At 38.4% G+C, this 15,874-nt stretch overlaps 1 protein-coding gene across 2 annotated transcripts in view; it reads left to right on the top strand.

The window, feature by feature from the left end:
- Positions 1 to 15,874, top strand: part of LOC117464831 (A disintegrin and metalloproteinase with thrombospondin motifs 14) — a 55,403-nt gene that overhangs the window by 34,512 nt on the left and 5,017 nt on the right. For both annotated transcript variants that reach the window (XM_034107537.1, XM_034107538.1), the window contains exons 7-19: positions 611 to 716; positions 8,765 to 8,908; positions 9,080 to 9,212; positions 9,684 to 9,797; positions 9,989 to 10,137; positions 11,243 to 11,415; positions 12,396 to 12,529; positions 13,032 to 13,155; positions 13,359 to 13,439; positions 14,483 to 14,646; positions 14,740 to 14,905; positions 15,383 to 15,515; positions 15,663 to 15,870. In XM_034107537.1, the coding sequence (XP_033963428.1) occupies positions 611 to 716; positions 8,765 to 8,908; positions 9,080 to 9,212; positions 9,684 to 9,797; positions 9,989 to 10,137; positions 11,243 to 11,415; positions 12,396 to 12,529; positions 13,032 to 13,155; positions 13,359 to 13,439; positions 14,483 to 14,646; positions 14,740 to 14,905; positions 15,383 to 15,515; positions 15,663 to 15,870 (1,829 nt within the window). The remainder of the gene's footprint in view (positions 1 to 610; positions 717 to 8,764; positions 8,909 to 9,079; positions 9,213 to 9,683; positions 9,798 to 9,988; positions 10,138 to 11,242; positions 11,416 to 12,395; positions 12,530 to 13,031; positions 13,156 to 13,358; positions 13,440 to 14,482; positions 14,647 to 14,739; positions 14,906 to 15,382; positions 15,516 to 15,662; positions 15,871 to 15,874) is intronic.

Below are 15,874 nucleotides of genomic sequence, written 5' to 3' on the forward strand. Positions count from 1 at the left end.
AGTTTCGTGAACTGTGTGAAAGAAAAGTTGTGATGCGGGGCTGGATGCCAGCTGCAATGATGACAGGCTTCTGAGCTTGCTGTTTACTTGGGGATTTTTTTAATGCACAGTGGGAAGGTGTTCATCCTAAAAGCTGTCAGACAGAAGCTTCACATCCGTCACAGCCCTATTGGAGTCTAAGGGTACATTCTTTATAAAGAAGTATTTTATAATAATTGAATGGCATCTTGACTTACTGCCATAATCCTTCACTCTGTATAACTTCACATGTTACAGCTACCTCATTAGAGACTCACTTTAGTTCAACTTTAGTTTGAGAGCTTGTAGAAAAAGCCTTAACAAAACCTTTTGTATCAGATTAAAGCAGTCCAACTTAATAGACAAGTGGGTTTACCATTGAAAGACGCATTCAAAGCCATCATCACAGCCTCTTGACATTTATTTGTTGTGTATGTACCAAAGAACGATTAAAACCATCACAGTGCCTGCGATCACATAGATCTCACATAGCTCCAATCTTCCACCATGATTAAAAACACTCCACGAGAATGTCACAACCGTCATCCTGGTACTTGATTATTAGGGCTGTGTGGTCTTTTCTGTTGCCCAGGTTACGCTCCAGTGACAGGGATGTGCCACCCACTGAGGAGCTGCACTCTGAACCACGAGGACGGCTTCTCCTCCGCCTTTGTGGTTGCTCACGAAACCGGCCATGTGTGAGTAATGGAATAAGGATGAAAGGACCAGAAGGGTCTCGCTGCTCTAACTGCGTCCAATTATGGCGGTAGATATGCATGGTAGTCTGTAATCAAAGGTGGAGCCCTTTAAGGACGCTGTTGTTTGATGAAAATAAAGCTGCCTCAGCTTGCCTCAGCATTAACTGCGGTCAAGCCAGCCTCCACTCGGGAAAACCTAGTCAAGCCAGTCCGCACGTGATATTGCGGTGCGCGAATATCCTATGCATTACGGTCGAATCCTGGAAACACTGCCTTCAAAATAAAAGCACTTACTCGGTCAATAACATATACCCCAAAATAACATACCAAACATATTAAATTAAGAAATATGTACTATATAATGTGATCAATAATTATTTAAAACAAACTACGTATAACTACCACATTATAAATGAGTGAATGTAAAACTTAAGGAGTTTCAAAATAAAAGACCTTTGAAATATCTATTGTATGAGCTATCATCCCTCTGTTTTTAGATGTGAATAAAACAAAAACTGTCCAGTATCAAAGACTCCCCATCTAGTCACTCAGAAAGAATCAGGACATTCTGATGTAGAGTTTCAAAATAAAAGACCTTTGAAGTCTCATATATGAGCTACCCTACTTTGGGGTGTCCTGCTACCAGCCTGGGGTGAAATGAGTCTTTGATACTGGACTGTTTTTGTTTTATTATCATCTAAACACAGAGGGATGATAGCTCATATATGAGACTTCAAAGGTCTTTTATTTTGAAACTGTACATCAGAATGTCCTGATTTTTTCTGAGTTACTAGATGGGGTGTCCTGCTATCACCCTGGAGTGAGATGAGTCTTTGATGCTGAACAGTTTTTGATTTATTCTCATCTTAACACAGAGGGATGATAGCTCATACAATAGATATTTCAAACTCCTTAAGTTTTACATTCACTCATTTATAATGTGATAGTTATACGTAGTTTGTTTTAAATAATTATTGATCACATTATATAGTACATATTTCTTAATTTAATATGTTTGGTATGTTATTTTGGTGTATATGTTATTGACCGAGTAAGTGCTTTTATTTTGAAGGCAGTGTTTCCAGGATTCTACCATAATGCATAGGATATTCGCGCACCGCAATATCACGTGCGGGCTGGCTTGACTAGGTTTTCCCGAGTGGAGGCTGGCTTGACCGCAGTCAGCATTAGCATCAGCCAGTCAATATGCTGTCCAAATTTATTAGACTTAAACTTAAACTTAGACTTATTAAATGTACAAATATTCATATGAACTTGTGTACGTAGGTATGTACTTCAACTGCATGTTTAAACCTATTGCCTGTTATGCAGGGGTGTCAAGCTCAATTTTATGGGATTAGTTTTGTATCATAAAGATAAAGCAACACTTTCTCAGAATAAAGCAAAACTATGAGTTTAAAAGAAAAAAAAACTAAGTCAAGCAAAATAAAATCAATTTCAAAAATAAAACTATAAGTTGCAAACAAATCATTTGTGTAATCATGTAAACTATAAGTATTTTTTCTTTGTTTTAACATAGGTTTTTGTTTGCAGTTCTTGTTTCTTCTTTCTCAATGATCAGACTTTTGCTCTCGCTGCAGCTCTCTCGTTTGCGCTCCCTCATTTTTTGTTTGAGATTTTGACACAAACATCCCAGGTGGGCGGGACTTTCAGGGGTGTGTCCCCATTGGCTACTCAGCTTTTGAGTGACAGCCCACTACACCACAGATCATACAGTGCAACTCATGCAGCAAACTCCGGAGTCCACTCGGCCACGTTTGTGTCGGTGTCTCCTGGGGAGTTTTCATGAACATATTGGACTTATTTTATGGATTGCAGTGCATTATACTTGTGATGTGTAGTTCATACTTTATTCCAACTTTAAATATTTTAATACCTGAACACTGCTGCTGTTAAATAATTTCCCAATTTGGGATTGATAAAGTGTCTGTCTATTTATTTTATAGATTAAAAAAACACATCTATGTATTTTTAAGCTAAAGGTGATGCACAATATAAACTGTATACTATTAATTTTCAAAGACATGTTACATTTAAAAAGCATATATTGCTATGTTTAGGACAAACAATTAAAGACTGCTTTAATTGAACAAATTCTGCAATATAAAAGTGGCAGATTTGCTTTATTAAACAGACCAGACCTAGGTTGCATACCAACACAATTAGGAACATGCTCACATCTTACTATGTTGGTCTGAAGAGCTGAAGCATTCATACACAATGGATAAAACCGGTGTTGTTTCATTCTATATCCTGTGAGAAAAATGTAAAAATTCGACATACTATTCCTAGCCTGAGGAAGATATGAATAATCAACAGATTTGAATGGCATCTCTAACATTTTCATGTAGAATAAAGACAAAAGAGTGATTATACAAATTACATTTATTGAAATTTGAACCAGAAGATGAAGTCTCAAAAAATGTTTTAAATAAAAGGACATAAAACAAAAAGGTGGACAATAATACAATCTATTAAATGTATATGTAAAGACATTTGGTCAAATGAAATGACACTGAGCCAGTGATAACAGTAACGCTAGCGTGGATGAAGCTGGTGCAGTTCTTTCTTCATGCCCCCCCCTCCGTGCTGTCCCCTCAGAGGAAGTGGGAAAACGGGATAAGGAGACTCTGGACGCCACGCTGTCTCAATGATCCACACTGTTAATATGAGAGGAAAATAAATGTGTTAGGAAATGAAAAATATGAAGTTAACAAATAAAACACAGCTCATGGACGGTAGGTTTTCCTACAAAGTTAACTCAGCCTCCATTGATTTTCATATCAAATTAGTGTGTTAATAAAATAAGCTATCATGGCTTATACTTGCATATCTAAACAGAATCATGAAAAGCTGTTGGTAGAGACAGGCACACGAGTCTGTTTGAGTGTGTGCGCCGGTGTCTGAATGCTCACTCACTGCTAGCTATCTAGCTAACTGTTAGGCTACTTAGTTTGCATTGTTATGGATCACAGATTTACTTCTCACTTAACACAATAAAGAAACAGAACGTATAGCACAAACAACACATGATCAATACTTACATATATTTTCACTTGTAGTATTATAATAATTGAAATGCTGGTTCTTCTGGGGGTCTTCTGTCCACGCTCAGCTAGCTACCGCACCGCAGCTGCCTGCACTGTACAATCGCTGGAGGACTGGGCTGTCACTCAAAAACTGAGTAGCCAATGGGGACGCACCCCTGAAAGTCCCGCCCACCTGGGAGGTTTGTGTCAGAATCTCAAACAAAAAATGAGGGAGCGCAAAAGAGAAAGCTGCAGCGAGAGCAAAAGTCTGATCATTGAGAAAGAAGAAACAAGAACTGCAAACAAAAACCTATGTTAAAACAAAGAAAAAAGACTTATAGTTCACATGATTACACAAATGATTTGTTTGCAACTTATAGTTTTATTTTTGAAATTTATTTTATTTTGCTTGACTCAGTTTGTTTCTTCTTTTAAACTCATAGTTTTGCTTTATTCTGAAAAAGTGTTGCTTTATCTTTATGATACAAAACTAATCCCATACTTTCATCGCGGGCGACATTAGCATTATTGTTGCACTCAAAGGGCCGGTTGTAACTATATAAAATATATATAAATATATCATATAGATAAAATAATGTATTATATTACATTATTGCCTCTGCATTGGATTATTATCGAATAGGGTAATAACTTCATAATTAACTATGTCTGAAAGTAGAAGTCTAGGGCAAATAATTGCAAGTCTCTTCAGTGTGCATGACACAAAATGAGATGCATTGTGGAACATGTAGTTTATGGGCAACGTGCTTCTGTAAAGCTGCATGTAACCGTATGATAAACCTATTATATTCTTTGCAAGCTCTTGGGCCTTGAGTTTCACACCCCTGGTCTAATGCAATTCCATATGTTAAGCCATGAAGTCTATTTCTATTATGCCTATAATACTCATTTTCTGTTGTTATAGAAATGATATGTTTAAGTATTAGGCCTTGGGGCGATAGTAAGTGGTGTTTTCCCACATTTTGTTGAGTGATGTTTCTTTTGTTTTGTCCCCTCCTGATATGATAGGAAACACCTTTCAATATAATGTAGTCCTACTGCACCATAAATTAAATGAAAACCTAAATTATTCATGTTTGCATATGAAATGCAATTCATGACTTCAACATGATTAAATCTTTCCTCAGTTCTGGTTCAGTCTTGCGCACAAGAGTCTCCTTGAATCATGAAATGCCCCTGCTTCAACTATCAGTAACTCCAAATGATCATATTGCCAACAATATAATCTACAAACTGTCAAGTTCCAAATTAAAGATGATTTGATAACTCATTCCCAAGCTGAAGTAAAACGAAACAGGGGCCTTGAGCAGGTGGAGGCTCGAAGTAATGCCTTGTCCATGTGAACTGCCATAGTGACTTGATTCGTGTAATCAAAACATAGGAAATATATAAATAAAGATAAACTGGAAACAGGAAGAAAACAGCTATGGCTTGCTCTGAACAAGGTAACACATTTCAACTACTAGCCACTTATCATCACATAACTGCCAAAAAACCCACAATGATCATTTGTGGACTTTAGATTCATCAAACAAGATACTACTTGTGCTAATGCGGACTAATGTGCTTCAGAAGTACAGGCTGATTTAGTTTATTGTGGACAGACTAGCTTTTTCCACTCTTTATGCTAAGCTAACTAGCTACGTGCTGATAACTTTCAATTGACCAACAAGGAATTTGATTGATTTCCCCATTCTCACACTCCTGACAAGTATCAGACCATTTCTTGAAGTCCATTACTACATCACAGTATTTAGTTACAGCTCTGTGGCTTCAGTTGAAGGTAGCAGTAGGGTGTATCCACTGTCTGTCAAGTGGTGGAGCTTCAGTTGGATTTATTAGCAGCTTCTGCCTGTGCTCAAAAAGTACTTCATGTTGATATTTTGGTCCATTTCACAGATTGTATCTCCTCTTATTATCCACCTTGGGACCCGTTGTCGTTTCCTCAGTCGTTTAGTGCCATATTCGGTCGTCCTCGTGTGGCCGAACGGTCTATATGACACTAAACAGTAACGCAAACGACCGAATTCGTCCTCGTGGGGCCGCAGCCTTATTAGTCTCTAAGGCTTGTTAGCTAATGTCTGTGAACTGTGCGAGCAAACATTGAGTAAGTGTCAGGCAGACTTGAATGACAATAAATCAGAGGAACAGGGCAGAAATCCAACCCGCTGCAGGGGTAAATTGGACGGACTCCATGCTGAGCCTGTCAGTGAATGACTAACTCTGTGATTGATTGTGTGACTTTGACAAAACTGGATGACATTAACATTGTAATGGTGATGTGGTTCAGTGCTTTTAGAGAACTGAATTTTTCCCTCAGGCTTACTGAGAGACACAGTTGAAATGCACATGTAATGTCAGCTTCACTGTAATATTAGACGGAAAATGTCCTCCACATAATTAATTTAATGTGAAGTTATTGGCCTATGGAAGGTAAGGGATCCAATCATTACAAAAGCATAAGATTTGATTAAAACATTTAATTTTCATTTTAAAAGAAACCAAACAAACAAAAGAAAGTGCAATTTAGTAAGTAACTTGACTTATTAATCATAATTCTTCTTATTTTTTAAACGATTATTGATATATAATAGGGGACCTTTTTTGGTTTCTAACCTCTCCCGAATTTGTCCTTAAATTCTTACTGTCTTTTACAAAAGTGTATATGTGCAAATAAACTAAACGAATCAGCATAATAATCAGATTGTATTCACATATTTTCCCCCCTTTCCTTCCGTTTAAATGATAACTACTATGCTAAACAGTAAGAAATAAAACGTTTTTTATGATGCATGTGAACAACAATCTGATTAAAATGTATTTCTAATTAAATGTAACCTTTATTAGTGCTAGTCTCAGCCAAACATGTCAAAATATTGAAATAGACTTAAAATAATGAGGAGAGAATGGTCATTAGCTTGAAAAATAACCAACGACCGATTAATCACGCCGGTTTTGCTCAAATCAAGATAATTCTTTAATATTATGAGGGGCACTTTGCTTATTAAAGCCGTATTCTTCCTTAGAGAGAAATACGTTTATGAAAGAAAAATGCCATATTTAATAATCCTATTATCCAGAAAGGATGACTAAGATTTTTAAATGCAATGTGGTGCAATTAAATGAGAAATCTTTGCTGATTTAGAGTACTTTCTTTGGAATCCACTGCCTCCATCAGCCTGTTGGATGTTTTATCTGTAAGATTAACACATAGAGGCAGCCATATCGGAGCAGCTGTTCATCTGAATAATCGTATTTCATTTGGAATGTTTCCCATTAAGAGGCATATATTTCATGGATCAAATCATCGCACAAACTCTACGCTTCAATTAATAAATCTAGCAAAACAACTCTTTCATTCCACATAAAAACATAGTTTTTCTCCCAATAAAATAAGCATATTCTAATGCTTGCTTTCAATAAAAAAGATTCTAAAGAAAAAAAAATATTCTGAGGTACTTGAAGATCGTCTCAATAGATTTTAGAGACATTTCAAGCCAAGGTTCACATCCATAAGAAAATAACGAAGAAGCATTCAGCTTCATACACATAGAGCATTTAGTCTACTACAACTTTTTTCTTTCTCCTCGAAATCAACTTTCGATAAGGTCAGAGTACTTCAGAGGTTTATATATAATAACAACGAGTACAAGAACCCACACACGTCAGGAAGCAAAGAAGAAAAGAAGGAAATCTACAATAAAAACTAAGCAAAAGAAACACAATATCATAACTTATTTCTGCAGATGCATTGAGTGTCCTATTTATTCATTTATCAGGGATCACATAACAAAAACATGACTTTCAATACTTGAAGTTCTATGCATGAAACAGCATTGTATCATCCCGATCCATGGGCAGGTTTCCAAAAGCAAACCAGTACATCACATTTTACTAAGATGATTGCAACACTGCTCACTATCTAGTAGTCAGATGCTGCATATGATATTTACAATACAGGTGTTGTTGTTTGATTAAGCAAAGATGGTTATTCATTTGACAATATTGATTGCATTCTTATTTGAAGTTGGCCGATTTAACCAACATGATTTATGTGAACTCTGAGAAATCAGATCACAAGGAATGATTCATGACATATTACAGGATGTTATTTAATGAACTCCTGTAGACATCATGTTAGTTATTGGTCAGTACAAAGAACAAAACAGATTCCCTCCTTTGTCACTGCCAGTAAGAAGAAAATATGAATTATTATGTTGGCATTTAATAACAGCTTCCCCTCAGCAGGCTGTGTCACTGCATCAATAACTTATAACATAATGTTCAGAGCTCAAGCTGAATTTTCATTTTTTTGATTTGATTTGATTTATTTTAAATGTGTAAAACAATAATACAAAAAATAATGAAATGAAACAAGAGAATTATGATACATCTTAAGCAATATCAAATTGATAAACAAAAATATTATTGACGTACAAATGATGACGTACAAATGATATATAAACAAATGATCTACCTAATTAATTACACATCCCACCCCTTCTCCCAAAAAGACCTTGGAAATGTCAGCATGTTACGAGGGATTCAACCAACAGAACTGTTAGTGGTGGACTCTATGCAGCTAATAGAGACATCATATATTAAAATCTTCATCATGTACCTTGAAAAAATTGACATTATGTCATTACTGTAAGTCGCTTTGGATAAAAGCGTCAGCTAAATGCAATGTAATGTAATGTAATGTGGTTTGGATTTCTTTCACCAACTGTTGCACTTTTCACCTTATGTTCGTTTTGCAAAATCTACAGAACTTCTCGAAGCACAATATATTGATGCAGCTGCTAAACTTGAGAATACAGTATAAATACATGGTTTTAGATAAGAACATATCTGATCAGTGGAAAAGTATTGAGGCCAACTGACAGACAATACCACTTCTATCTGTACTCAATTAGTATGGTGTTCTGTTCCCTTTAACCTTGCTGTACAATAAACCTCCCCCCCCTCCCCCACTAGGCTCGGCATGGAGCATGACGGACAGGGGAATCGCTGTGCTGATGAGACCAGTATGGGCAGCATTATGGCGCCACTCGTCCAAGCAGCGTTCCACCGCTATCACTGGTCACGTTGCAGCAAGCAGGAGCTCAATCGATACATCCAGTATGTTCTGTGTCTCCCACTCTATCACTTCTTCACTGCACAAATTGCTTTTTACGCTGCACAGCTTATGTGTGAAGCAGCCTGATGTAATTGTGTTTTTTTTGTTTTACTTACTCCATATCTCTCCAAAGGTCTCTCTATATGACACTGTTGCTCTTGTCTTGTCTTCAGCTCATATGACTGCCTGCTGGATGATCCCTTCAAACACAAGTGGCCCAAGCTTCCTGAGCTCCCCGGAATAAATTATTCAATGGACGAGCAGTGCCGCTTTGATTTTGGTGTTGGTTATAAAATGTGCACCGCTGTAAGTCCTTTATACCTGTGTCATCCCTAAATTATTGATTGATTGTTTTGATTTATGTACCCCTTTAATCAGCAGAAATCCCATGAAAGTCTATTACATGACCAGAAAAGCTGTGAATGCATTACAAGAGATAATGGTATGATACTACAATACAAATACCGACTATATAGACACATTAACTGTTTTGAGGTTTTACATTTAAGAGACAGTTGTGCTCCAATAGAAAGGCAGGAAACTTCCTCTCAGTGGAAGTCAACACGGACACCCAGTTTGTAATATATACATGTTGCAATACTCTCATGAATAGGCTGAATCACAATTGTGTAACCTCAGTCTGCAATTTAGGTGACCTTTATTTGAATGAAAACCTTTCATTTCTTTAAATTATTCAAACCAATGGAAATGTTCAAGGGCTGAGTCTGTAAACATTTCCAATAAGAATAACTGAAGCTCATAATCTCTGTTCTTTAGTTTCGAACCTACGATCCTTGCAAGCAATTGTGGTGCAGTCACCCCGACAATCAGTACTTTTGTAAAACCAAAAAAGGTCCTCCGGTGGATGGAACCGAGTGTGCCCCCGGAAAGGTGAGAAACCTCTAAATCAGCTTTCAATTATTCTTTTATTTCCCTACAATGGAGCTCTCTGAAGAGGGGAAATAATGAGAAGTACTGAAATGGTTTCAAATGTCACTGATGATTAGTCTGGACTTTTTTTTTGACATTTCTGTCTTTATTTTCGAACGCTGTCTTTTCTCCCGTCTTTGTGATATTCTTAGTGGTGCTTCAAGGGCCATTGCATCTGGAGGTTCAGCCAGCAGCCTCAGGGCCACGACGGGAGTTGGGGCTCCTGGTCAGATTTCGGTTTCTGCTCCAGGACATGTGGAGGTGGAGTCCGCTCCCGCAGCAGACAATGCAACAACCCACCGTGAGTTCTGCTGAAAAAGAGAACGCACTGAAACGAAATCAGCTACGTTTTCGGGGGCCAAATAGTTTATATGCTCCCGGTACGTTCATCCAACAGATGGTGGCGTGCTGTTAAAGTATGAATGCAGAGCTGGAGAGCAGAGGGAGTTTTTGATCCAGCGCTGGCTTTGATTAAGTTGGCTGAAACAAAAACTTTACTTCAAAGTGTTAAACCAGTCCGCTACTGTTTTGTATATATGCCAACCTGTTCGTGTTTATATTAATACTTGATGAAATCTTAGCTTTGTTTTAGTTCACTCCAACTGATTATACAGCCTTAACCATTGTTATCCATGGTCGACTGTACGTGGGCGCATAATTATAACGGAAAGTTAGATTAGATTTTTACTAGAATCAAAGACAAATTATGAACGTTTTTAATCATTCAGTGTGAGTTATTCAGTTCACTGTGATCGGCAGGTTCCTGGTTTGTTTAATAGGCCACGGCAGACCTGTTTTACACTAAGAAATGTGTCTCCTGTTTCAAAACAACCATAATATAAGGCAGACTCGCTTGTCCGAGACCAACTTTGTTAAACTTTCCCCTAGCAGATGTGCACGGATAGGCCTCAGAACCAGTGATGTTCAGAAATTGTGAAATCATTATGCTAGGGGTGTATGATCAACATTACAATACCACAGTACAAACTGTAGCATTGCTCCCACACACAGTTGTGATTGCTATGGTTTATTCATAACCAGTATCAGATTGACTGACCATTCGAGTAGAATTATAATACAGTTTGACTTTTTAAAGTTTTGTCCAGTTAAAATATTATCAATATTATGTCTCATAAGGACAATAAGTAATCATTACTGTAAGATGTATGACGTATGAGTAGAGAAAAAGATATTCAATTAATTGAAAGGGTCACTGCAGGTATTTATCTTTTTATATATTTTTGCTTTGGAGCTGTTTTGCACATACTATTTGTTCCATCTCATAAAGCTCCCATAGTTTTCAAATCCAGCCAAACCTCCTGGACTCACACCAGGAAGGACAATCTTTGGATCTCTGGGCACATCATGATGAAAAACATCTTTATTTTCTTGTTGTCATCCATCAGGCCTGCCTATGGAGGTCGAGATTGCCCCGGTTCTGCTTTTGACTACAAGATGTGCAACATGGAGGAGTGTGCTGGCCCTTATGAAGACTTCCGAGCTCGGCAGTGCATCCAGAGGAGCAACAAATACCACAAAAACATCAAGCACACCTGGCTGCCGTACGAGCACCCAGATGGTAAGCCTGTACAGAGCGAAGCAGAGCTGGCTCTCTCTCTTTCGGAGGTTTGCTTTAGAGCCACAACAAGTGGAAAGATTACATTTGCAGGAGGGACTGCTCTCACGCATATTTAGATTCAGGTCCTGCTGATGTCTTTCTCAGAGTCTCAAAGGTCCTCTATTATACTGTTTTTCATCAATATATTATAGGCCTCAGATATATACAAACTCGTCTCGAAATGTATTGTGTACATCCCATAATCCCCTCTGTTTCAGCCCTGTTTCAAAAGTGCTGATTCTCTGTCTGTTACTTTAGATCAGTGTTTCTCAAACTTTTTCATACCAAGGACCACTTAACCAATACAAAAACACTCGCGGACCACCTAACTCCACAAATATCCAAAAACACATCGTTTTTTACAACTCGCCTGAAAATGGTACAAACAAGTGGTCACATGTGTGATGAAGGTGTTTATCTGGGCTATATCATGCAATCAAAGGGAAACTTAAGCTCGCTCCATTGCGGAGATATTCCTGCGAGAGTGCGGAAAACTTAAATGTATTTATTTATTTCAAATGTGAAATTTTACCAATACACTCACGGACCACTAGGGGGCGCTCGCGGACCACACTTTGAGAAGCACAGCTTTAGATGAAAATAAGGAGCCACGCCCCTCTGAGAGATATTTGGTTAAAAAGAACACAATGGTGCTCTAGGAGGAGATTCAGGTGATAATGGGGGGGGGGGGGGGTTACCTTGGTTGGTGATTGATAACCAATCACCAAGCCAAAAAATCATAATCATAAAGTGGACAAAATCCGATCAGCTCATTTTCAGACAGGTTTTTATATAAATGGATCAGGACAAAAAGTGAGCGAATCTTTTTTCCTGAAACTTTCAGAATCTCTTTACACAGAGGGACAGGGGAGTGGATTTTGTATGATAGGTGACCTTTAAGATTTTTGCAGCAACCAAGGTTTGTGTTTTTGTCTTTTCAGACGCCCGTAAGTGTGAGCTCAGCTGCAAGTCAAAGGAGACCGGAGAGGTGGTGTTCATGAACCAGGTGATGCATGATGGGACCCGCTGCAGCTACTCGGAGCCCTACAGCGTGTGTGCCCGAGGAGAGTGTCTGGTACGTAGAAACTCAAATGACACACACCAACTTAGTGGCAAATTAAAGGCCTTATAATACATTTGTATGAATGCAAAATACATTGTTTAAGATGCTTAGTAAAAACCATAAAATGAATATGAATTTATAAAACATGCAGTTCTGACTTCTATACATGTTCTATGACCAAGATCAGATCTCTAATGCATGAAATAATAAATAAAGTTTAGATATTAAACTTGCCCTTATTGCCTTTACTAGAGTGTCTTTTTATGATTAAAATGCTGCTCCAAACACACCGACATTATTTTGTCTCAGAATTCACCTTGGACATAAAGTGGAGACTTATATTTTTGCTGCTTGGCACGCTTATGTCTGGGTGTGTTTCCAATTTCCATCATCTTAAACCTCCAAACACAGATGCGTACAGCGTTTGCACATGGCATCATTTTCCCTATGGAATATCTCAGTTTGCATGAAAGTGTTGCCCCTGTTTGATTGCTTCCGCCTTTCCCCCTCGTAGCATGTAGGCTGCGACAAGGAGGTCGGCTCTTACAAACAAGAGGACAAATGTGGAGTGTGTGAGGGGGACAACTCACACTGTCGCACCGTGAAGCTGACTCTCACCAAGACCCCCAAAAAGAACGGTAATTATCATCATTTACATTCAGAAAAAAACAATCCAGTAGCCTGAAACATATCTCCTCAATCCTCTGTGTTTGCCTGTCTTTAAACAAGGAAACAAAAGGTTCTGCTTCAAGTCTTGATTCAGAAATAATTGGCTGCTATTACAGAAAATGAGCCTACTGTTTTAGGCTCCCTGCTAAACCGTGTCTCTTTGTCTTATTAGGAATGCTGAAAATGTTCGATATCCCAATGGGAGCTCGCCACATTGTTATCGAAGAAAACGAAACTTCCCCTCATATAGTTGGTGAGTATGTTCTTTTTCACCAAACCAGATTCTTAGTAACACAATTGGTTTGTGACAAGAACTTAATAATATAAAACCCAAGTTTTTCCAAGGTTCTAGGGTTCTTTTATTTGTCTGTATGTGATTGTGTGTGTGTGTTTGATAACACATCGCATGTTTGTTATTACTGGGTCAGGGTGAGGCTGGCTGTACAATGTCATTACAGACCAGAGTGCAGGGTCAGCGAGTTCAATGTCTTTACTCTATACAAAAGGACATAAAGGTCCTTTCCACCCAAAACACGCAAAAACACGAACAGCTTCAGATTTTAAGATTTCTATCTTTGTCATTTTCTTTCACTAGTCCAAATAAATGCATTAAAAAATTATATTTGGAAAACAGCACCTTTTTTTTTTAAACTAAAGGCTCAGTCCAATAAAGGTGTTTATACAAAGAACAAAGAAATATAATTACAATTTGTTTTCCCAGGAAGCTGCTTTCTATATTATTCATTCCAACAGATTATCAGAGACATTTGTGTATTCATCACAGGTGCTATTCTAATGAAATAAAAGGAAGACAAGCTTTTAGATTTCAGCTGCACTGCTGCACTAATGGCTTTCATGAAGGCTTTATCTGTAATTGCATATTGGAGTACAAAGCAATGTGAGAAATGAGACTCCATAATGTTGAGAAATTGCAACCTTTCAATTTACAATAGCTCTCTGTATGGCCGACGATGGTGCGTCAGGATCTCGTGGCATTCAGCCCTTTTCTCTCCGCTCTCCTCTGCTCCTTTCCTCTGGCTTTTATTAGCTCATGGGAATTAGAGATGACACACAACTTGGAGACATTACTGTTGGCTAACCACAGCGGCAAACATCTCAAAATGCATACTTACACGTTCCCTGCTCAAGGGAAAATCTCAGAGTTGTTCTGCGGGGGAGAGATTGATCCCAAATTACTGTTTGATGGTGGAGATTTCTAACGAATGAAACTATAACTTCACCATGTGAACCCTCTCTTTCTCACCACACGTTTTATCTTTCACTCATCATCAACAGCCGTGAAGAATCAAGTTACTGGAATCTTTATACTGAATTCAAAAAGTGAAGAAGCGGAAACAAAGACCTTCATCGAAAACGGTTTACAGTGGGAGTATTCCCTCGATGGTGAGAAGGAGACGGTGAAAACAACTGGTCCTCTGCATGAAGGCATCGTAGTGCTGGTGAGTGGGACTGGAACGCGCTCATTATTTTTCCCTTGAGCTTTTTCCTGAGTTTAATTGTTTTTCTAATAACTGTCCTTCACTTTGTTGCAGGTCATTCCTCAGGAAGAAGACACCAAGATTAGCCTGACGTATAAGTATATCATACATGAGGACCTGTTACCGCTTATCACCAACAACAATGTTCTCTTGGCTGAACTGGACACCTATGAGTGGGCACTGAAGAGCTGGTCTCAGTGCTCCAAACCCTGCGGGGGAGGTCAGTGAGAGCTTGTGTGGAAAATGAAGTGATTACAGCTGTGTATTTGGAGTATGTGTGTTCAGAAAACAGAAAACATAATGTTAATTCTGGAGTTCGTGAGGTTTTTTCACCATGTTATCGTCCAAATTGGGATTCATGAAGTACATCTTATCTTATTTTATTATCTTATTAATGGATTGATGAAAAATTATAGATTTCTCTGTTTATGCATTATATGTAAAATTATTTTTGTTTCTTTTGGACAGTCAAAAGAAATTCAAATAGAACTTTAGGCACTTGCAATGGGTATTTCTTTCATATTAAACAATAAACAGTATATGGAATACATATTGAAATGATCAATCGATAAGGCAAATAATAATTACTTGATGATGAACGTTAAACATCTGGATTTCAGATGTATGTAGGTAACTTATCTTCATGTATGTCTCACCTTGCTGATAGATTAACTTTGTACACTTTTCCATCCTTCAGGCATACAGTACACAAAATATGGATGCAGGAGGAAGAGTGACAGTCGTTTGGTTCATCGAAACCTTTGCGAGACCAGCAAGAAGCCCAAACCCATCCGAAAACGCTGCAACGTCCAAGAGTGCAGCCAGCCCTTGTAAGTGCCCACCTGCTATAGATGCTTATATATTTGAATAGCTGGTGCAGCAATAACGTGGTAATAGTAATGTTACTCTGACAAATATAAATAGGGAGAACATGTAATTGCTTGGATGATTTTCAAAAGATCCTGCTGTGCTGACAGGTGGGTGGTGGAAGAGTGGAGTCCCTGCAGTAAGACCTGCGGGAAGCTGGGCTACCAGACCAGGGCGGTGCAGTGCATGCAGGAGCTCCACAACGGCACCAACAGAGCGGTCCACAGCAAACACTGCACCGAGGACCGGCCGGACACCAGGAAGACCTGCAACCACACCACCTGCCCCGCCCAGTGGAGGACAGGGGCCTGGTCTCAGGTGA

This window comes from Pseudochaenichthys georgianus, chromosome 19 (assembly GCF_902827115.2).
Source record: "Pseudochaenichthys georgianus chromosome 19, fPseGeo1.2, whole genome shotgun sequence".
Taxonomy (NCBI): domain Eukaryota; kingdom Metazoa; phylum Chordata; class Actinopteri; order Perciformes; family Channichthyidae; genus Pseudochaenichthys; species Pseudochaenichthys georgianus.